Genomic DNA, 23,099 nt, shown 5'->3' on the forward strand with positions numbered 1-23,099 from the left:
TATCATGATAGTGGAGCGATCGGCGGAGGAGACACGGGCGGCACACATACCAATTACGGAGGCTGTTCCGCCATTGGCGACACGGACAACAGGCGTCGTGGTGGGCGTGATTATTTTCTTCAGCCGGTTGTGAGCGGCGTCCGAAGGGAGTTGGTGAATAGGAGTGACAAGATGGGGATAGCGGATTGTCGTCGTTGGGGCGAAGGCGAACGAGAATAGGGGCAAATCAGTGGCGGCATTATCGGAGCGTGCAGCACATGGACGAGAAGGGCCTCCTCGGGGGCGAGAGTAGGCAGTATAAGTAGACCGGGTCGGGGAACTCCACCGACGGCGACAGTGCCGAGAAATGTGCCCCATTCGATGGCAGTGAAAACAAAGGGGCTTGTCGTCAGCAGTGCGCCATTCAGATGGGTTGCGGAAGCGTGGTGGGTAAGAAGATACGGGTCGGGGCGAAATCGAAGAAGCCGGTTGGCTATCAGGGCGATACGATGAGCGAGCGATACGGGCGATACGCGATACGGGCGATACGCTATCAGGGCGATACGCTGAGCCATGTTTTCGAACTCCTGGCGGACAACTGCCTGGATCAGGGAAATCGTGACTGCAGGTGCGTTGGTGGGGCTGGAGTCAAAGGCAGCCGGATAGGCGGCCTCGATCTCAAGCCGGGCGATCCTGGTAACATCGCCAGTGCTGTTGGCACGAGGAGCGTCGGCACAGGAAGATGTCAATGGGGTGTTGGGCAGACGGGCAAACTGCTGGTCAATACGTCGGCCCTTAGCGAGTTCCATGCGGCGTCACTCTTATAACTACATCCACCGTCGCCATGTTGTTGCAAACGAGCAAATTGAAGGCGTCATCGGCAATGCCTTTGAGGATGTGGGAAACCTTGTCCGACTCAATCATGTATGCGTCAACATTGCGCCACAGAGCCAAGACTTTCGGAATGTGCGTGGCATAGGGCTCTGTTGACGTCTGCACACGGCCGGAAAGCGCCTTCTGCGCGGCAAGTTGGTGACCGTAGGGTTTGCTGAACAAGTCTCGGAGCTTTTGCTTAAGCGAATCCCAAGTGGTGAGCTCATCGTCGTGCGTCCAGAACCAAACTCGAGGTTTGCCACCGAAGTAAAAGCCTACGTTGACGAGCATGATAGTAAGGTCCCACCGGTTATTGCGGCTGACGTGTTCGTACAGGCTGATCCAGTCGTCGACGCCTTCCCCATCTTTTCCCGAGAATACGTCAGGATCAAGGGGAGCGGGGAGAGTGATGTAGGTCGTCGAAGTGGCAGCAGGTGTCGGAGCCGGCATAGTCGAGTTGTCGCCGCCGGTAGCCATGAAGGAAGGTTCGACGTACCATCCACCGCGAAAATCCATGACGAGGTACAGGGAACGTCCAGCTTCACCAGATATGTTACGCAGGAAGACGGAGACTAAAAGATAATCATCATCTTCAGCCTTGTTACGCCCACTGCAGGGCAAAGGCCTCTTCCATACTTCTCCAACTACCCGAGTCATGTACTAATTGTGGCCATGTCATCCCTGCAAACTTCTTAATCTCATCCGCCCACGAAATTTTCTGCCGCCCCCTGCTACGCCTCCCTTCCCTTGGAATCCAGTCCGTAACCCTTAATGAGCAACGGTTATCTTCCCTCCTCATTACATGTCCTGCCCATTTCTTTTTCTTGATTTCAACTAAGATGTCATCAACTCGCGTTTGTTCCCTCACCCAATCTGCTCTTTTCTTATACCTTAACGTTTCACCCATCATTATTCTTTCCATAGCTCGTTGTCTCGTCCTCAATTTGAGTAGAACCCTTTTCGTAAGAATCCAGGTTACTGCCCCGTAGGTGAGTACTGGTAAGACACAGCTATTATACACAACGATAATCGCAACCTGCTGTTCATAATCTGAGAGTGCCTGCCAAACGCACCCCATCCCATTCTTATTAAAAGATATATACAAGTATATTTACAAGGAAATACGCCGCACTTGGTCAAAAGGCAACAGCCCGCCCTAATCTCTAATCGCCGTCGTCGTCTTCACACTGCTCGCCTCTTCGTGATCCCACTTACTGGGCGCTATAACGTAAAACTATTACAAACTTTTCTCTTCCAATTATGCAATCAGCCCACTGCGACTGGTCAAAAAACTTTTGTCGACACACCCCCAATTCACCTGTCTATCCCGCGACGTCAGGGAAACCGCGATAGCTCCCCTTCTGATATGACGCGTACACATTGATGCTGCATAATTTGACCGAAAAAAAAAAACAGTTATTTCTGATTCGACGCCTTTTCGCCATTAGCCCTCGGCTATTGGTCAAAAGTTTTCGGGCTGCAACCTTTTCACCTGCCTCTCACGCGACGTCACAAAACCGCAGAAACTTACCGCGTCAAAGTGACGTGTACGCATTAATGATGCATTCATATGCCGAACAAAAGTTAATTTTCTTCTGAACTGCCGCCGGCTGCCCCGTTCCGAAAGGAATAAAAGCCGGCTGCCGCCGATCGCTGCAGCACTGGCTTTTTGCGTGGCCGTTTAACGTCTTCGACAACTTTCGGCACGTTTACGACCCCGTTCTGGCAACCCTTCTTTGCTGATCATCCGTTTTAGCGTCATTCTTAAGCTTCCGTTAAGCTAAGTAAAAGAACGCGGACCAATCGCAGACGCTGGCACCAACCTCTTCATCCGGTTATCGATATTCACTGCGGTTAACACAAGCCGCTCAGTGGAGGCAATGTTATTCGTTTTTCAAGCAAACAAAAGTGACCTCCTATGAACTAGGAGAGCATTTGATTGGTTTTTTTCAGGCAATCCCTACGGGGGACCGCCTAATGCTTGCCTCGGAAGTTACGCAATATCGAGGTTTACCTGTATATACATTTTCACTAAGCAAACCGAGGGGCTAATTTTCAGTCTGAGCATTAGATGTAAACAAACAATGACACCATGGAGAACAAAGTGGAAAGTATTTTATGCATAGCTCAATTGAAGGACTCATAAATGGAAACGAAAATGGTGAAGTGATTAAAATTTGTGCGGTATGCATGGATGTATGAGCGCGCATACGAATGTGGGCGCACACGCCCACGTTCAATAAGACAAATATGCGCAAATGTGTTTGCGGGTGAATGTGTGCATGCCATTGTATGTATGCGAGTCTGCATGCGGGCGGCGCGAGATCCGAAGAATGCGCGCGTCCGGGCAAGCTTTTGAGCAGCATACAGAAGGCTGTGTTCATCACTTACCAATAAAGATTACGATAGGTTGCAGTTCACGTCCAACTGCAAATGGGGCTCGCACCAGCTTCTGACCATGGCGAACCTTCATAGATAAAGAAAAGATGTTCATCAACAACGAACAGCACAATCCGTTGCGATTTCAAAGAGCATGCTGCCAAGGAGAATAATCTAAAATAAAGCTTTAAGATAGGGGCCTAGCTACATTTACCTGTTCAATGACAGGTAAAGTGGAGAAATGCTTTTTAAGGCAGCTGCTGTTCGGTAGGTGCTGCCATTTAGAGGAAAATGAAAATTTTAGTGATGAACAAGAAGAAGAGATCTTAAGAGACGGTGGGGGGAATGGTCGCTTAGGCTGATAAACGTTTGCTGTCATGGTCGATGAATGGGACGATCAAAAGGGTGTATGAACAAAAGGCACAGCACAGGCTTTTCTATGAAAAAGCCCCTTTCGTTAAATTGCAGCTGACTGCGCGGCTTTGTGCAATGCTCCTTGAAACTCCTGTGGCAATTATTCTGAGCCCAAATATTGCTACCTATTGAAGTGCACCTACAAGTTTCGCCATGAAGAGGTACGCACGCATTTAGAAGTGAACGAAGCTGCACCGATGTTGAGGCACGTGCAGTGAGACTCGTGGGCCACTGCCTTGGCCAGAATTGGCTTGCCATTGCCTGTTGGCCCAGTGAGGAACAGGCCCTTGGCTGGTACCCTCAGATCTGGGAACAGCTGTTGTAGATGAAAAAAAAGCAACTTTAAACATGTAGCACGACCAGGTGAAAGAAGATTAATGTTCAGTAATTTATACCCAACGGTTTCAGAACAGAAAGCTAAGCAAGTTGGCAAGAATCTATGGTGAAATTTATTTGGGTACAAGAATGAATTTCAGTAAGTGCATTAGTGTGAGCATAGGACATCTTTTTATTATCATACATATAGAATAATAGGCACATTGAAACAGATATCGCTCGATAATATGAGCATGCAAGTTCATGAATACTAGTAGGTTGTCGATGCCTTCCCATGAGGAGGAATACATTTTGCTGCTGCCTCCTTTTGCACTAATGACAATTGATCAGTTGATAGTGTTAGTGCTGTCCCATTCATGCCTCTTGCATTCTACTTAATTTCGTTACACCCTTTCACATTGATTGCAGCGACTGAATTTCCAGATTTCCATGTTGGAGGCATTTCTAACGGAGCTCGAACATGTGGAACTGGCATTTTCGGTTTGTTTCAAAGAGTTTCTATTTCGCTTCTTCTGTAAAATCCAGGTGCTGCCGTTGTTACTATGCGTGTATCAAAAGTGGCTGTCATGGCGTCGGCTTCTGGCACAACCATGCAGCGACAGAAGCGTCCCACACGGAACTACGCAACACGCCCACTTTAATTTAGTGATGACTCGAATAACGAGTCTAGATAACAGCAAACCAGATTCAAGCTTCAATGGTCACAGTTCCTTATGTTAGCCCGGTACATCCGCAGCTATTCACTCGGCGATTTTCGTTTATGGCATTGAGTAGTCTTTATTGAGCGCGCTTATTTGCGAATCCTTGTGCGACACCTGAGAGTTGGAAGGATTATCTGCAAGGTGCGTACCTCGATTGGTCAGGATGCGCTGCCACCAGCAGCAAATTGAGTTCACGCCAAGAGTGCCGCCCCAGGCACAACTTGGCCCCGCACTACTGTGCAACGCAGAACAGTTTACAATGGCGCGGGATTTGTTTCTGCTCTTCACTACAGAGGCGACAAAACCGCTTGAATAAATATAAGCAAATATGGTGGGAGGCATATTCTGGAGCTGCACAGCGACGCTGAGGGAGCTGCGTCCTGGAAATAGGCAACTTCAGATGAACTGGGGAGGTTTATTGAACTTCTCATGGGACTTGCATCACGAGATGCCGAAAAGGTGAAAGTGCAAAATGTGTTGAGAAAGAACGTATTGTGGGAAAATTGCGGAGTGCAGCTATGCGTCAAAAACTCAGAAACTGCTTGAACGAATGGCAGGAGGAATGAAGCTGTTGGTGGATTGTTTTTTTTTTTCGTATCCGATAAATAGAGTGTACCAAGCATTCTTTCGGACATTATTCATAGGTCATATATTTATCAAATGTAAATTCTGAATTTCCTATGCTATGATTGCTTTTGCAGGTGTGCCTCCTGTATTATATTTATCAGCTGGCCTCAAAAATGGCGATTTCTTAAATTAGTATATGTTAACCAATAAATTTTTTCCTTTGAACATATTGGAAAGAAAGCTTCGTTTTGTACAATTTGACAGGCTGCATAATGTTCTGTAATGTTGTTTGTAGTGGCAAAGAATTTTTCTCCGTGACCTTTAAAAAAATACAATTTTCTCTTGGTAACCAGAGTTAATACGCCTATCCTACCAGTACACATTGCACTATGATGTGATAAGCACAATAATAAAATACTGCATTTCATACCGAGAGCCTTTTGATATCATGCAGGACTTGGGAAAATTCCCTAATTGTAGTCGTTATATTCAATAACTAAAAGCGGCGGACAGCCTCCTCACATGAAATCAGCCTATTCAATTCTGCCACCCCTATGTGGGGCTTATGCAGGTTATCTTCCGCATTTTTTTGCGTGGGTGATATAGTAGATACTTATACTGGTACGTTCGACCAAACAGGTGAAGAAGAATTCTGTAAAACCTCTGTCGTCCACATCCCTAGTATCATAACCGCTGATAACTCACCTATGGCCGATCTGTAGGTAGTATGACTATATCGTTGAGTGCCTGCTTGGCCACTTCCTCGGAAGTAATGTCGCTGAACAGCACCTTGGAGCCGCCATCGACGATCTCGTCCAGGATGATGTGCGCCGAACGAGAGTCGGCACCCTTCAGTGCTGACACTTGCCTCCCTCGCCACGGAAGGAGCCTCCGCCGGGCAGGCACGTACCAAGGGGGGGGGGAGGGAGCGAGGGTGCCCGGCACCCTTCCCGAAACTATGAGGCATACCCCTCCTAAATGTGCAAGTACTCCTTACAAACATTATTAAAGCACCGCCAAATCATTCTTGAGACTCGACAGCTATTGGGCGCTCAACATTATGCTGCCGTTATCCCTCCTTTTGGATGGTGGTAGTTATCGGCATCTCCAAAGGGCGTGAATGAAAGTTTTCACATCGATTACGTGCCCGCGCGATTAACTCGAAATGCGTTCAATTGTCACCATCTATTCCAACGGTCACGCCCAACACTGTTGCTCCGTTAGTTCAACCTGTTTAGACCCCTCCCCCACATAAGCGCAGAAAACTAACACCGAAAAGTTAGATTGAAAACTAACGCCGAAAAGTTAGATTGATCACTAAGACCGAAAAGTTAGATGAACACTAAGACCGAAAAGTTAGATTGAACACTAAGACCGAAAAGTTAGATTGAACACTAAGACCGAAAAGTTAGATTGAACACTAAGACCGAAAAGTTAGATTGAACACTAAGACCGAAAAGTTAGATTGAACACTAAGACCGAAAAGTTAGATTGAACACTAAGACCGAAAAGTTAGATTGAACACTAAGACCGAAAAGTTAGATTGAACACTAAGACCGAAAAGTTAGATTGAACACTAAGACCGAAAAGTTAGATTGAACACGAACACCGAAAAGTTAGACTGAAAAGTTAAATTGTTAGGCCCTTGACACGTGCCTGCCTATGGGTCGTGGAATGCGGGACGGTGGCAGGTCACCCTGGGAAATGAAGCAAGCATTTGTGTGTTTTATCCGAAGCACGTAATACACAAAGCGCCTCAATTTCGTACTTTTGGTCGCGATATGTAACAACGGTAAAAAGATGGTGACGCCCGTCGTCACGGATTTGCTCAAAAGGCGAGGCGTGAAATTGCAATATTAAATTAGTAGACAGCCATGCGCATTAAATATAGTAGTTTTCTCGACCGTACGAAGTTCTACAGATTAGCTTAACAGCTATATTAACAAGCACGCTCTCACGTGCGCACATGTAAAGGACACATCACGCTCGATAACCGCGGAAGGTCACGGTCGAAACGTTGGAGCGAGGAAACGCGGAAGGAACAGTGAGCGAATTCACCTTCGTGCTGCCTTTCCCTTCAACGCAAACTAAACGCCGAAAGCGCAGCGCATACGAAGCTGCCGACACTAGGTACACTTTCTCCACATCACAGCTCACTTTGAAGATACGGCGGCCGAGCGCTGGCGCACTTTATCCACGTCGCAGGTCGCTTTCAAGATACGGCGTCCTCACCGTTAACAGCAGCCACCAGAGCAGAACAACCTCGCGCCTCATCCCCGTGCCTATCGCACGACAGACTGCGTACTTCTCTCCTGCTTCACTCCCTCTCGCTCGCACAATATTCAGCCGTATCAACACGGCAAAGTCCGCTTTATACCGCCTATTCGGAAGAACAAATCCGCTAATTTCTTCGGCTGTAGCCGATACTTAGTTGTAGTGCGGATCGTTAAAAGCGATCTTCGTGGCATTAATAATGTCACGTGGTCGTGACGTCAAAGAACACAGTAACAATACTGTGGAACACAAAACTAACTTTTATTGGGCGAACCTGTGCCCACAAATGAGGCTACTCTTATAGCACAACGATAGCGGCGAACACGGACGGCGATCGTCGAAACCTGATCAGCGGGTCAAGCGCGTGGGCTTTTATAGAGCAGTCATCGAATGTTCCAGACTAAACGTTGGGACCCGCATGCCCTCTACAAGATCTACACCATTCGTGTCAAGCGATGAAATCAGATAACACAAGCTTCGGCGACAACAGACAGCGGATAGAAGCATCGATAAGTTTCCAGAAACTTCGGATACGTGCATGCGCGTCCCGCGCTGTGCGATAACATTTGTTAGGCGGCAGAACGTGTCGTCCGATAAAGACAAGTAAACGTGTCAATACCCCCCTCTTAAAAAGCATCGACCCGATGCTGCACACAAACGAAAGTAATAAATAAGCACTCGTAGCAAAGAAAGAAAACAAAAACAAAATAAGGAAAGTTCGTTAGCGTTCGTAAAACGGTTCAAGACGCACCACGTGGACCACTTCAGGTCGTGCGCGACGTCGCTGTGAATGCGAAATGCCGTGTGGCACGACCTCATAGTCCAGTGCGCCAATACGTCGGATGACCTTGTAGGGTCCGAAATAGCGTCGCAATAGTTTCTCACTCAGTCCTCGTCGGCGTATCGGGGTCCATACCCAAACACGGTCGCCGGGCTAGTACTCGACGAAGCGTCGTCGGAGGTTGTAGTGTCGGCTGTCGGTCCTCTGCTGGTTCTTGATTCGCAGGCGGGCGAGCTGTCCGGCTTCTTCGGCGCGCTGGAGATAGGTAGCGACGTCAAGATTCTCTTCGTCAGTTACGTGCGGCAGCATGGCGTCGAGCATCGTCGTCGGATTCCTGCCGTAAACCAACTTGAACGGCGTGATCTGTGTTGTTTCTTGCACCGCCGTGTTGTAAGCGAATGTTACGTACGGCAGGACGGCATCCCAGGCCTTGTGTTCGAGGTCGACGTACATTGCTAGCATGTCGGCGAGGGTCTTATTCAGTCGCTCCCTAAGACCATTCGTCTGTGGGTGGTAGGCAGTTGTCCTCCTGTGCCTTGTCTGACTGTATTGCAGAATGGCCTGGGTGAGCTCCGCTGTAAAGGCCATTCCTCTGTCGGTGATGAGGACTTCTGGGGCGCCATGTCGCAGCAGGATATTTTCGACAAAGAATTTCGCTACTTCGGCGGCGCTACCTTTCGGCAGTGCTTTAGTTTCAGCGAAGCGGGTGAGGTAGTACGTCGCCACGACGATCCACTTATTTCCGGTTGTTGACGTCGGAAAGGGTCCCAACAGGTCCATCCAGATCTGCTGGAATGGTCGGCAAGGAGGCTCGATTGGCTGTAGTAATCCGGCTGGTCTTGTCGGTGGTGTCTTGCGTCGCTGACAGTCTCGACATGTTCTGACATAACGAGCGACGTCGGCGGTCAGGCGCGGCCAATAATACCTTTCCTGTATCCTCGACAGCGTCCGGGAGAATCCAAGGTGCCCAGCGGTTAGATCGTCGTGTAGGGCGTGCAATACTTCTGGACGCAGTCCTGACGGGACAACAAGAAGGTAGTTGGCACACACTGGTGAGAAGTTATTCTTTACGAGTAGGTTGTTTTGAAGCGAGAACGAAGATAATCCTCGCTTAAATGCCCTAGGGACAACGTTCGTGTGCCCTCCCAAATACTCGATGAGGTTTTTCAACTCCGGGTCTGCTCGCTGCTGTTCAGTGAAGTCTTCTGCGCTTAAAATGCCGTGGAAGGCGTCGTCATCTTCGTCATCTTGCGGCGGCGAGTCAATGGGGGCGCGTGATAGGCAATCGGCATCAGAGTGTTTTCGTCCGGACTTATAGGTTACAGTGATATCATATTCTTGCAGTCTTAGGCTCCACCGCGCCAGCCGTCCTGAAGGATCCTTTAAATTCGCTAGCCAACACAAAGCGTGATGGTCGCTGGCGACTTTGAATGGCCTGCCATATAGGTACGGGCGAAATTTCGCTGTAGCCCAAACGATGGCGAGGCATTCCTTTTCGGTTGTAGAATAATTGCCTTCGGCTTTTGACAACGACCGGCTAGCGTAAGCTATCACGTGTTCATGACCATCTTTTCTCTGGACTAGCACGGCACCGAGGCCTAGGCTACTGGCGTCAGTGTGGATTTCGGTATCGGCGTGCTCGTCGAAGTGCGCAAGTACGGGCGGCGACTGCATGCGTCGTTTGAGTTCTTGAAATGCGTGGGCCTGCGGCGTTTCCCACTTGAACTCGACGTCACATTTGGTTATATGGGTTAGCGGCTCCGCGATGCGTGAAAAGTCCTTGACAAAGAGCCTACAGTAGGCACACATGCCAAGGAATCTGCGCACTGCCTTCTTGTCGGTTGGCTGCGGGAACTTTGCAATGGCAGCTGTCTTCTGCGGGTCGGGGCGAACTCCAGACTTGCTGATGACGTGGCCTAGGAACAGAAGCTCATCGTAAGCGAAGCGGCACTTTTCTGGCTTCAGAGTGAGCCCTGATGACGTGATGGCCTATAGTACTGTCGCAAGCCGCCTAAGGTGATCGTCGAACTTTTCGGCGAAGACGACGACGTCATCCAAGTAAACAAGACAGGTTTGCCACTTCAATCCTGCTAACACCGTGTCCATGACGCGCTGGAATGTTGCAGGCGCCGAGCAGAGTCCGAATGGCATGACCTTGAACTCGTAGAGGCCGTCTGGCGTGATGAAGGCGGTCTTTTCGCGATCTCTCTCGTCGACTTCTATTTGCCAGTAGCCAGACTTGAGATCCATCGACGAGAAGTATTTTGCGTTGCAGAGCCGATCTAATGCGTCGTCTATCCGTGGTAGGTGGTATACATCCTTCTTTGTGATTTTGTTCAGTCGACGATAATCGACGCAGAAACGTAAGGTGCCTTCCTTTTTCTTCACCAAGACAACAGGAGATGCCCACGGGCTTTTCGACGGCTGGATGATGTCGTCGCGCAGCATTTCGTCGACTTGTCTTATAGCTTTACGTTCTCGCGGCGAAACTCGGTAAGGGCTCTGGCAAAGTGGTCGAGCGCTCTCCTCGGTTATTATGCGATGCTTGGCGACTGGTGTTTGTGGAATCCTCGATGACGTCGAAAAGCAGCCTTTGTATCGCTGGAGCAGACTTTTGAGCTGCTGTTGCTTAATCACGGAGAGACTTGGATTAATGTCGTAGTCTGGTTCGGCAACCATGGTCGTCGCGGTAGATGCGGCGGAATCCGAGAGGACAAACGCATTACTGGTTTCCAGAATTTCCTCGATGTACGCGATCGTCGTGCCCTTGTTGATGTGCTTGAACTCCTGGCTGAAGTTTGTCAGCAACACTTCAGTTTTCCCTCCATGCAGTCGAGCGATCCCGCTTGCGACGCAAATTTCACGATCTAGCAGTAGACGTTGGCCACCCTCGATAACGCCTTCTACGTCGGCAGGCGTTTTGGTGCCTACAGAAATGACAATGCTGGAGCGAGGCGGGATGCTGACTTGACTTTCGAGCACACTTAAGGCACAGTGACTACTAGAGCTCTCCGACGATATCGCTCGATCTTCCGACAGCGTTATGGACTTCGACTTCAGGTCAATGATTGCGCCGTGCTGGTTCAGGAAGTCCATGCCGAGAATGACGTCTCGCGAACACTGTTGGAGGATAAGGAAGGTGGCCGGGTAAGTCCGGTCATGAACGGTAGTTCTTGCCGTGCAGATTCCAGTTGGCGTAATGAGGTGTCCTCCAGCGGTCCGAACTTGGGGACCCTCCCATGCAGTCTTAACCTTCTTCAACTGGGCGGCGATGTGTCCACTCATTACGGAGTAAATGGCCCCTGTGTCGACTAAGGCAGTGACTGCGTGGCCGTCGAGAAGCACGTCGAGGTCGGTGGTTCTTTGTCTGGCGTTGCAGTTCGGTCTTGGCGCCGGATCATGGCTGCGTCGTGTTGAACTGAAGCTGGAACGTCGCGTCGTCAAGTCGTCTTTCATCGGTGTAGTCTTGGCTTCCCGACTTCTTCGGGACGGCGTCGTGTCGTCATTAGGTCGTCGAGATGGTTTCTTCGTCGTCTTCGTCGGCGGCGGAGGATCTTCGTCAGTTCGATGAACAGCAACCGCACCTCCATCGGTTGCTGCTTTTAGTTTTCCGGATATGGGCTCCCAGAGCGGCCCTGGGCTGGGCCGGTGTATGGTCGGCGCTACGGCGACAGGTAGCGGCCTGGTGACGGCGAACGGGACGGTCGTCGAGGGCTCCATTGAGTAGCGGCGAGGTAGTCGGCGATGTCACGTGGGCGCTTTCCAAGCTGGACGCGGCGCGTTGACGGCGAACCCTCTCAGTCCCAAGTCGCGGTATGGGCATCGGCGATACACATGGCCGGCTTCTCCGCAGTGATAGCAGAGCGGGCGGTGGTCGGGGGCTCGCCAAATGTCTGTCTTTCTCGGGTAGCTGCGCTGGGCGACGGGTGGGCGCGCTGGCGGCGGCGGCGGTGGTCGACGGAATTGCGGCGTTGCAGGGCCCTGCCGCGGTCGTGGAGGGGGACCTTGACAACGGGCGACGGATGCGTAGGTCATCGCTTCTGGCTGGGGCTGCGATGATTGTGGTTGTAACTCGGGAACTCCGAGCGATCGCTGAACTTCTTTGACAATTTCGGCGACTGTGGCCACTTGAGGTTGCGATGAAGGGAAGATCCTTTGAAGCTCCTCTCGTAGGACTGCCCTGATGGTCTCGCGCAGGTCGTCGGTGGCCAGTGACTGAACTCCGGCGTAGTTTGCCGAGCTCGTGCGGCGGTTGAATTGCCGGTTCCGCATTTCGAGTGTCTTCTCAATGCTCGTGGCCTCGCGAAGGAACTCTTCTACGGTCGTCGGTGGGCTTCGTATCATTGCGCCGAAAAGTTCCTCCTTTACACCACGCATCAGCAGGCGGACTTTCTTCTCCTCGGACATTTCCGGGTCGGCGTGGCGGAACAGACGGTCCATTTCCTCAGTGAAGATCGCGATCGTCTCATTCGGCAGCTGCGCTCTGGTCTCCAGTAGAGCTTGGGCTAGCTCTTTTCGCACGACGCTTGTAAATGTTTGCAGAAAGCCGCTTCGGAAGAGGTCCCACGTCGTCAAGGTGGCTTCTCGATTCTCGAACCACGTCCTGGCGGCGTCCTCCAATGCGAAATAAACATGTCGCAGCTTGTCCTCGTTTGCCCAGCTGTTAAATTTAGCGACCCTCTCATACGTTTCCAGCCAGCTTTCCGGGTCCTCAAATGTGGAACCGCGGAACGTCGGTGGTTCCCTGGGCTGCGGCAGCACAATGGGGGACGCTGGGGCTGCCATTGGAGTTGCCTTGGGCACAATCTTCTTGGTCTCAGGTCCGTGCTCCTGGGGCAGCTGTTGAAGACGGCTGCTTGCTCGATGTTCCGGGACGGCGCTGGTGTTGTCTTTGCGGTCCGGGCTTGAGTTACGGCTTGTCGGGGGCATCCGGTACATGAAGGTAAAGCACCTCCACCAGATGTCGCGTGGTCGTGACGTCAAAGAACACAGTAGCAATACTGTGGAACACAAAACTAACATTTATTGGGCGAACCTGTGCCCACAAAAGAGGCTACACTTATAGCACAACGATAGCGGCGAACACGGTCGGCGATCGTCGAAACCTGATCAGCGGGTCAAGCGCGTCGGCTTTTATAGAGCAGTCATCGAATGTTCCAGACTAAACGTTGGGACCCGCATGCCTTCTACAAAGGTCTACAGCATTCGTGTCAAGCGATGAAATCAGATAACACAAGGTTCGGCGACAACAGACACCGGATAGAAGCATCGATAACTTTCCAGAAACTTCGGATACATGCATGCGCGTCCCGCGCTGTGCGATAACATTTGTTAGGCGGCAGAACGTGTTGCCCTATAAAGACAAGTACACGTGCCAATAAGATAGGTAGAGCAGACAAATGTGGAAATATGGTGCGTTGTATCCGAAAGCCTTGTGTACGTGGGTCCGTTGTAACGAGCGTAGGCTGTCTAACGAAAATGGGTCTTGTTTGTGTGCACAAGTGCATGTGAATTCACCATACTGAGAATGCCCGTCTCACATTACAGTACTACTACAGCTCTCCAATATAGTGGACTCGCTTGCAGTGTCCAAGTATGGCCCACTGTTAAAGGGAGCGCCTAAGTACCAACAAATAAATGTTATAATGTAATGACGGTAGTATTAATAAAGAGAATGTTTTTTATAAGCAATAAGAGGCTTGTATATTGAATCAGATATGCGCCCCCATAAATCTCTGTACGCTGGACTTTAATCCTGCCTACAGCCACTTTATCTGAGATATAGCATTATGCACATATATATAGTTAAAACTGCAAAAGACTGCGGTAGAGAAATATTTTATGCACCCTTGATGTGGAGCAACTTATCTAAGTTGCGTTTTTCCGAAATAGTTTTTCAGATTGACTTATTCGAGGAGGAAATATAAGAGATTAAATGTCCTCTTTCCTTGCCATCTTTAGGCACGGGTCACTGTCAACCCTCTAGCTCTAGGAGCGCACCCAAGTAGTGTTACGTCGCTGCATTCTCCCATACCGGATCCGAGTAACAAACCAAGTCGTCAAGCCCCGCCTACTTCATTTTTCTCTTCCTTGGTCTGCTGCATTGCGCCTTCTACACTGATGGAAGTCTAGGTGTGATCAGTGGATAGTTCCACTAATTGTACATGCTGTTTGGACAGAAATCGGCACGTTGCAGTCTACAGAGACCTAAAGAACGTACAGCGAAATGTCTTTTGCGAAATATTTAATGCAAAATAAAGTGTCTGCAAAGATGTTTATATATTCTGACGTGTAGCAATTAATAAATACAGCTGCTAAACCAAACCCAATGACAAATTCGAAATCTTCTTGAATAAACGGGAACTTGTACAATTCTCAAACTTCTAGTACAAATAATCTTTCTCCGAGTAGCATCAACCCTTAGAACAGACTCCATCAGAAGGCACTCATCGTCAAACGGCGCCTTCGGTAGGAGTGGTGGCAACGTCCTTTATCTGTCAAATGGCTGGTCCGTGGACTAACTTACTAAATCATGATCAGCACTTACCTAATCATGATTCAAGTGTAGTCAAAGTACACTCAGCACATAGTACAGCCCAAAGCTGCAACCACTCGGGGTGACAGAGGGAGCATGTGTGCTCTCCACATGGCTGAACATTGGCACGTCGCCACTAAAATAAAAGGTCTAGCTCGAGAGACCGGAATAGTTAAACATTACACTTGACACTGCAGCAATAGGCAGATAAAACGTTGGGCTCTTAACACGCAAGTGATGCGGAGAAATTGGGTAGTTATCCACAAAAGCAGCATTAGAGCAATCATGAATATATAGCACTTTTCGAATTGGCATTCATATGGTGACCATTCAAAACTGCAGCTATCTACCGAACTACATGCGAGTGCGAAAAGCTGAAACAGCCTGGCACTCTCGCTGCAAACAGCTTAAATGAACCGCCATTTATCTTCATATTACCTCGCCTACGACTGGTCACAAGTACTAATTTCTATCCATTCCCAATGTACCACAAACACTGGCCACTGCTTATCAAGGACCCATTTACCATTCTCAATGAAGATGTGTTTTGCTGCTATAAGGCGACGAATTACTTTCAGGTGCCCGGCAGTGCAGATTGCATAACAAAGGCAGTAAACCACCAAGTTGTGTCTTGGCAAAGTGCGCTGGCGACATGCGCCGCCTGTCCTCACCTGGGTGGCCACTCCGACGCCGTTCATGGCCCTTTTCAGCCACGAGGGGCCGTCATTACTGGTCACTGCAGCCTTCGGGGTGACCACCTTCTCCCACTGACGCCGCTTCGGTTTGGCCGGGCGCCGGGCCAAGCCCGCATGCCAGGGCACCTCATCGCTGAGGTGCTCCATCTGCACCATAGCTTCTGCGCAGCATGTAAATAAAACACAGATGTAGCAGCAAGACAGAGTGCAAGAAAGATAGCATCACTCTAATAAGCTCCCTAAAATGTGAATGCGAAACGCCAGCCAAGCAAATTGTCAGCCTTTACATTTCTGCGTGCGCGTCGACATTGCTAACATAGGTCCCGAAAAAATAAATCGGACACGGATAATCCGGACGTGATCGGTAATTCGTTCAAACTGACATTTGGACGAGATGGTAAACCATTAAAAACAGAACAGCGCGCATTGTCACAGGGACAAGGAAGGAGACACGACACAGTAATTCATACAGCTTCGCGGAACTACAAATGACCTCATAGGGGTAATTTGTAAAGACTACGGGTTTTCTGGACAGCCGCCAGCTTTACATTCGTTTATCCACACTCCGTGGCTGGAGCATACGCTGAGTTACTGCCATTAACTCCTCTGGAAACATCGACAAGGCACTAAGTATCGCCTCTGATATCCGAGACATCAATTATGGCTTCATATTGCACGTTAGACGGCAATTCCCGAGGCCTTGCCTTGGTCGCAGCACTACGTTTTAAAGTTTTAACTGTAAATGCCTATATTTGAGGCTTTGCGTGAATTTTACAGCAAATCAACATCGCGATCATGAGATCCTATAACACCAACCCCGCCGATGGGCTGCTCTCGCCATTCTGTTTGAGTTTCCCTTTGGAACAGCGTTCCGCTATTCTACGCTTGTTTAGTTTGCGTTTTAGATTGCGCACTGCTGGCTCCAGGAAGTCCTTCTCGTGAGTTTATTGAAAGGCCTCGTTAAATGGTAACAACGGTGACCCGCAGCCCAAATGGCTCCACAGCCTGAACCTACCGCCTATCACAACGTGCTCATATGCGGATACCATGGATGACCGGAAAGGCTGCAGTGTGGCACTGTTGCATTTGAAGACTTTGCAGACGTCGACAGCGCGGTGTCGTCGTGTGCCGAACTGAACGATGAGAAACTAATTGATGATAATGATTCTCTTTCTAATTTCTTCGAATTCCCAAGTCCAACTCGTCCTAATGTAGTTTCCTTGATTTTCACAAAAATACTTAAATCTATAGTAAAGGTACCAAAACAAAAATATATATTAGGATTACATCTTAAACAGATTAAACATCTGTCATACTGGATAAATGGGCACACCAGGAAGCTCTGCGATTGTAGGTGCCTCGAGGCAGTCGCAGGATGACTAGTCAAGCTAGGGCCAACAGAAGAGCCGCATGACCAACCTAGAAATTCGAGCCTGTCCTTGGCGATCTCAAGGTTGGCCCTCATTTTCTCCTTCAGGGTATTGGCCCACTCCCATGTAGGACCTGCATTTGCCAACATATATATGTCAGAGGCGAACTTTGTAACACTGAATTCTTCCACATGCTCTATGTGAAAAAAAAAGTTTGTTTCGCTTGACTGGCGAAGCATTCATAGTGATTGCAAAGCAGCAGCCAAATACACAAAGTACGGGTCATAGATATGTCAGCTGTATATATACCGTATATAGTGGAATCTAGGCCGATAGTGTTTCCAAATAATCATATATAGAACTCTAGGTTCGGATTAGACTCGAGGATTTTAAAAATACCCCTGTTTTTACAAATATGGTCCATAGCTAGCACCATCCAGAAAAGGCAGTGTCGCAGCCGCTACTAGCCCGGCCGTAGCCAGCTAAATAACATGAGCTATGTCGTCGTTTTCACCTTTGTCGTATCGGAGCTGGTTCTATGGTATCCTCAGGCGGCGTGTCATGCCGCTTTCAAAAGCAAAGTTGGAAGGCCACGCTACTGGCGCCAAGGAATGTTAACGTCGCCTGAAGCCTATAAGCAAGAAAGCCAAGGTTGCTGCACAACCAAGACGAAGTCGCAAAGACCAAGCACACTGGCGAAAGCAAAGACCTAGATGGTTCAGCTCTGAACGCGAGACCTCGACGGAGTCGCCATCCTCTTCCAAGACTGGAGCCCCGGAGCCGCAGCAGCAGCCAAAGAAACTGAAGATACAAGATAAGAAGATGCCTCCAGTGCCACACAACACCCAACAGGTGAGCTGGGCTCGAGTCGTATCCCTCCCTACTCCTATAATAGAACACCCCCAAGTATCAGAAAATCACAGCCGAGAATCGACATCTCACAGGAACCAGCAACACTTGCAATCAACAACATTGCTAGGCTTAGCAAGCAGAAGGGACCAGATAATCCTACACCACCAGAAGCCATAGGACCCCCATCAGGCACGGAAAGCATATTGCTAAGCCTAATGCACCAGACGCACCAAATGGAACAATAAATACAACAGGAAAGATCTAAGCTTAACGACACTTATTTGACCGCACAACGCGAAGCTCGTAAGCGCACAGATGCGGACCCCTTGTCCAACTCTAGAAATCCAGCCTACCGCTTCATTGGGAACGCTACAAATGGCACTGCAGGAGGCCGAATTTTTCAGAACTTGAGATATGCCAGTGGAATTACAGTGCATCCCACAAAGTGAGCAGCATCCCTCCAATACTTTTTATCAAGTACCCTAAGCCCACCGGATATAATCTGCTTATAACAGGCGAACCACCGCCCGGTAACAGTATTGGGCTATTAGGACCTATTATACGCTATTCAACGCAATATACCCTCGCGTCGCTACGCTGATATCCAGAACTATAACTGTCACTGCCCAATATTCCTATCGTCGCACCGAAACTTATCACCAAACAATAGCGGTTACGCTCCAGAAAAGGGACAAAACCAATCCAGACGTTCTGAACGCGTACAGTCCCCCAAAAGACAGACACGGGGAATTTACTACCCTCCTAACCTCGTAAAATTATTACGGGCACCAAAGACAAAGCAGTGGTTGTCGGAGATTACAACGCTCCCCACACCACGTGGCCTAAAGGAGAGAACATCCTCAACTTGGAGGAAAAGCTAAGACTACAACTATTTACCCTACTGACAACACCCACATGTTTAGGCAACAGTATAAGTAGTGACACAATGCCAGATCTCACCTTCACTTACAACATTAAACGAGCAACTTGGACCAATCTAGAAGAGAACTCATGAAGCTATCATCGTATCCCGAGTGTATCCACATCATCTCCCACGCTCCCTAGAGCCATAGGTGACACCATCCTAACGGACAGGGTTCCCTTCCGCTCCCACCCACTGCCTGACCACATTGCGAGTAATATCCAGGAATGGGCTCCACACATGTAAGAGGCCCACGAGTAACATTCAAAAAGCTCGCGCACTCGTTGCAAACACCAGCAATAGACCACCACCCACTCCATTTGTGGAAGAGCCGCAAAAGCTTGCTCATACTGGAAAAAACAACGCCTGAAACGCACCTTGTAACACAGGTTAGCGGCCCCCTCAGTGGAAGCCAATGCCTACGCAGCGCAGCTAGTTACCGAAGGATGGGTTAAAATTATGTATTTCTTTACAGGACAGTTTAGGCCCTGCACAAAGGTCAAGCGTTCTGCGTAACATGCTGGAATGCGACAAATGCAAAATGACTGAGTAGAACGCTGCAAAGAATGGCGGACGAGATCCCGGCTACAGACAAAGAGTTGATTCAAGCCTTAGTCGCACGCTCTAGTCTAGACCAACCTCACCCGCTTGTAACACTTAGTATAGTGGGGCACCCAACCCAGAACTGGATGTTGCAATCACAATAGCAAAAGTTCTTGTGGCTGCACAAGCAGCAAAAAGAAACACGGCATTGGGGGCAGATAAAATTACAAAGGCTATGCTTAGGGAACCTCAGTGATGATATCTTGGATTACATTACCGACTACCTCAACCAACGCTGATGAGAACAAGGTCACGTACCCCTGGAGTGGAAGAAAGCAAATATAACAACCATACCTAAACGAGAAAAAACCCCAGCAACCAAGGCCTTTCGTCCCATCTCGCTCACCTCTTGCACTGGCAAACTGTATGAGTGTCATACAGAACCGCGTTACAAATTACATCGAATTCGATCACCTTTTCCCACCTACGATGCTACGCTTCAAGTGAGGATTGTCCACACAGGACGCCTTTCTTCTTCTGAAAGAAGTCTTATGTTGCATACCTACGTGTAGCGAGCACCTAATTCTTGACCCCGACATCAAGGGGGCTTTCGATAACGTCTTACATGAGGCTATACTCAAATAAATCAATGTCATAGGATGGGGCGAGCGAATTTGCATATGTCAAGTTCTTCCTCACTAGCCGAACAGCAGCAATAGGCATGGGACAGACTCGGTCAGATCCTATAGACATGCCTAACAAAGGAACCCCTCAAGGAGGAATAACAACGCTCACTCCTATTTAACATAGCTATGCGCAGACTCGCTCATGCCCTATAGGAAGTCGCGCAATTGGGCTACACCTTATAGGCGGACGATATAACCCTTTGGGCTACATAGGACTCTCTAGCGCCGAAACAGCAAACACTTAAGGAGGCAGCCGACATAGTCTGGTTTCGCTAGGAACAACGCACTTAGCTGCGCCCCGGATAAATCAAACGTTATCGGTGTTCACAATCCTCGATATAGAACGAATGGACAAATAAATCTCAGCGTGGACGGCCGCACCATTGCCGGTCACCCAAGCCCAAATTCTGGGTTTCTGAGTAAAAGCAATGACAAGGCTACACACAATCAAAACTTTACGTAGCACAACTAAACAAATCTCTAAGATGATACGCCGCAGGAAGTATCACCATAAAGGAATGAAAAAGACACCCTACGACTAGTCTAAGCCTTCTACCTTAGTCTAATATCGTACGGGCTTCCGTACCACCACCTGAGCAAGTCCGAACAATACGAAGTAAAAGCTATAATTCGTAGCGCTTATAAATCTGCCTTAGGGCCGCCTATGCAAACTGACTAAGAGGCTTTAGGCCTTCGGCCTACATAACACTTTTGCGGAGCTTTAATGTGCGGTACTGGTCTCGCAGAGGGACCACCTCAGCACTACCGCTGCAGGCAGAAATATGTTAGCCCGCATAGGAGTCCCACCCCCTATGAATACATAAGATGCTATATGGATACGACTAAAGAGTATCGCAATCCCATATGCACCATACCGTTTGCAAGCATCTGCATAACGATACCCACAAATTTCGTTGTTTGGCCAGGGTCAAATAGCTACGCACCACTTGGCACTCAAACCACGTCTAATATATGTAGATGCTGCTTCACACGCAAAATGACGTTATACAGCAGTAGTTGTAGGCAAGAAACACTAGACCCTTGACATCGCATTCTTAACCACATCTTGCATAACATTTGCGGAGACTGCAGCCCTAGTCCCAGATATCCAAAATGAGGAGAGGCCACCCTTTCAACCATCGTACCTGACTCAAGAGGTGTGTCGCTTATTTATGACAGGCCGTTTACCTTCTACTACCCTTAGGTTGCTAGTCCGTAAGCTACAGCTCTACCGCACAGCAATATGGTGCCCAGGACCCGCAGGCAACGATCGCGCTGATGCTCTAGCTCGTGATCTTCGTAACCGAGTGGAGCAATCCAGCTCACGCGCCTTGCCTGTGACGGAACACCCACGCGAAATGTCGGAACACCAGCGTTTGACACACGAAAAATACGCTTACAAATATAAATCAAATGCAAAACCTTAAAGGTGAAGAGGCCACAAACTTCAGAAAAATCCAGAACGATGTTTACCGCACATACGAAAATTCACGCGCTCTACCCTACACAATATCAAGCTAGATGCCCGTGGTGTGGCGGTAGACCAACCCTTTCCCCCGTTTCGCCTATTCGACCTATTCGGCCTAACATAACTATTCGGCCTAACATAAACAAACAATCATTAGCCCATCAGTGGGAGGTACAGCTTGTTAGCTCGGACCTGTGGGTGCAGAGGACGCTCCTCCAGCAAGACCACCGGACCGACAAAGCCAGTGGAACCCAGGACTAAGGCAGCCACCCATGGCTCTTTGAACCCTCTTCCCCCACCCCCTTTCTTAATACAGTTTAATACAACTACTACAAGTAGCAAAGGCACAGCAAGCCAGGCAGGCAGGACTTCAGCACCGATAACGAAAAGACGGTCGTTGGAAGGGGCAACGGTAGACGCTTTTGCGTCTCCCGTTGCCGTGCCGCAATAAGGAGATTACAGGGATAAGGAAGATAAGCGCGCAATAACAGGAAGGAGCTGTTCACCGAGATCGCGCCGCGTTTCGACGCGTCCGATGCGCCACTGTCTGCGCATGCATGGGCGCGTCAATGGCGCGTGTCCGCAAGGGTACGTGTGGTCCGGTCTATAGTGACGAGGGTGACGGTGGCGACGACGTAGAGTGACCTCGGCAAGTTAAGTAAATGCTGTTATGATATTGCGGACGCTGTCCTCACCTTTTTTTGTGCGGCCTACATTTAAGGTAAGTTTATTTTTCATGCCTTCGGACATTCGTGGGTCGGCTTAGAATCGGGGCTGGCCTAGAATGTAGTAAATACGGTAGCAGTAAAGTTTCGGCTGTTAAAATAACACTAAAGAGGCATGGCATCACGGACGCACAGGCACATTTAGCTATAACTGTATGACTAGAAACACTCAGTGTCACAATGCTGACATGATGAAGAGCGCCGGTCTCGTCTTGAAATCGAGCGATTCAAGCTCCTTTCCGCTTCTGAAAACTTGAAATTACATAACACACAAGACTAGGCGCTCGGAAAGATAGTGCACGTGAAGTGATCACCATCTCAGCCTCCCCCAGCGCTTGCAGCTGCCGCGGACAACCTCCAAGATACAGCACATGCGCTGCAAGTGCATTAGGCAGCACAGGCTGCAATGCGCAGCCATGGCAGGACCAAGGGAGATGCATATGCTCACCTGACCGCTATCACTCGCTTGATCATGCTGCCATGTGATGTCTATTCTTTCTATGCTTGCCAATTCCCATAAATTTTGATACAAAAGATTCTGCTTCCTACAGTTGGCAGAGAAACGTTTTTTGTCAAAGCAACAAATTTCAGTGAAATTGTTAGAACAGTTGCGAATTTCGAGCTTTTCAACATTTTAAATGCAGTATTTGAATACGGAAATATCAGTGCATCCCAAGCTAATGGTTCATCTGATGACAGTACAGTTCAAGTAGCTAGTAAAGCGGCTCTGCTGTTACACTGCAACATGTGAAGCAGAACCCCCATGTTTTATTTCCCAAAAGACTGAAAATTGATTATAAGCCAACACAACAGTAAGAAATAAGGAACCAGACCTTGTCCTTGGGAGAAGTCAATAGCAATACCCTTCTGGAGCAGCTCACTACCGTTACGGTAGAGCCCGATGGCCATCTCCTTGAGATCTGCAAGCAGGAAGGTTAGACTTGACTTTCATCTTCTAACTCGTGTAAATGCTTTCATAGTTCCATATACACGTTTGAC

The 23,099-nt window shown here is 49.0% G+C and overlaps 1 protein-coding gene across 1 annotated transcript in view; it reads right to left on the reverse strand.

Moving 5' to 3' along the window:
- The window catches only part of LOC126524111 (spastin-like), a 37,744-nt gene that overhangs the window by 9,007 nt on the left and 5,638 nt on the right, over positions 1 to 23,099 (reverse strand). The window contains exons 2-5 of the mRNA XM_050172471.1: positions 22,934 to 23,020; positions 16,954 to 17,037; positions 15,511 to 15,695; positions 3,815 to 3,961 (exon numbers count right to left, since the gene is read on the reverse strand). Of these exons, the coding sequence (XP_050028428.1) occupies positions 3,815 to 3,961; positions 15,511 to 15,695; positions 16,954 to 17,037; positions 22,934 to 23,020 (503 nt within the window). The remainder of the gene's footprint in view (positions 1 to 3,814; positions 3,962 to 15,510; positions 15,696 to 16,953; positions 17,038 to 22,933; positions 23,021 to 23,099) is intronic.

This window comes from Dermacentor andersoni, chromosome 3, assembly GCF_023375885.2.
Source record: "Dermacentor andersoni chromosome 3, qqDerAnde1_hic_scaffold, whole genome shotgun sequence".
Classification (NCBI taxonomy): domain Eukaryota; kingdom Metazoa; phylum Arthropoda; class Arachnida; order Ixodida; family Ixodidae; genus Dermacentor; species Dermacentor andersoni.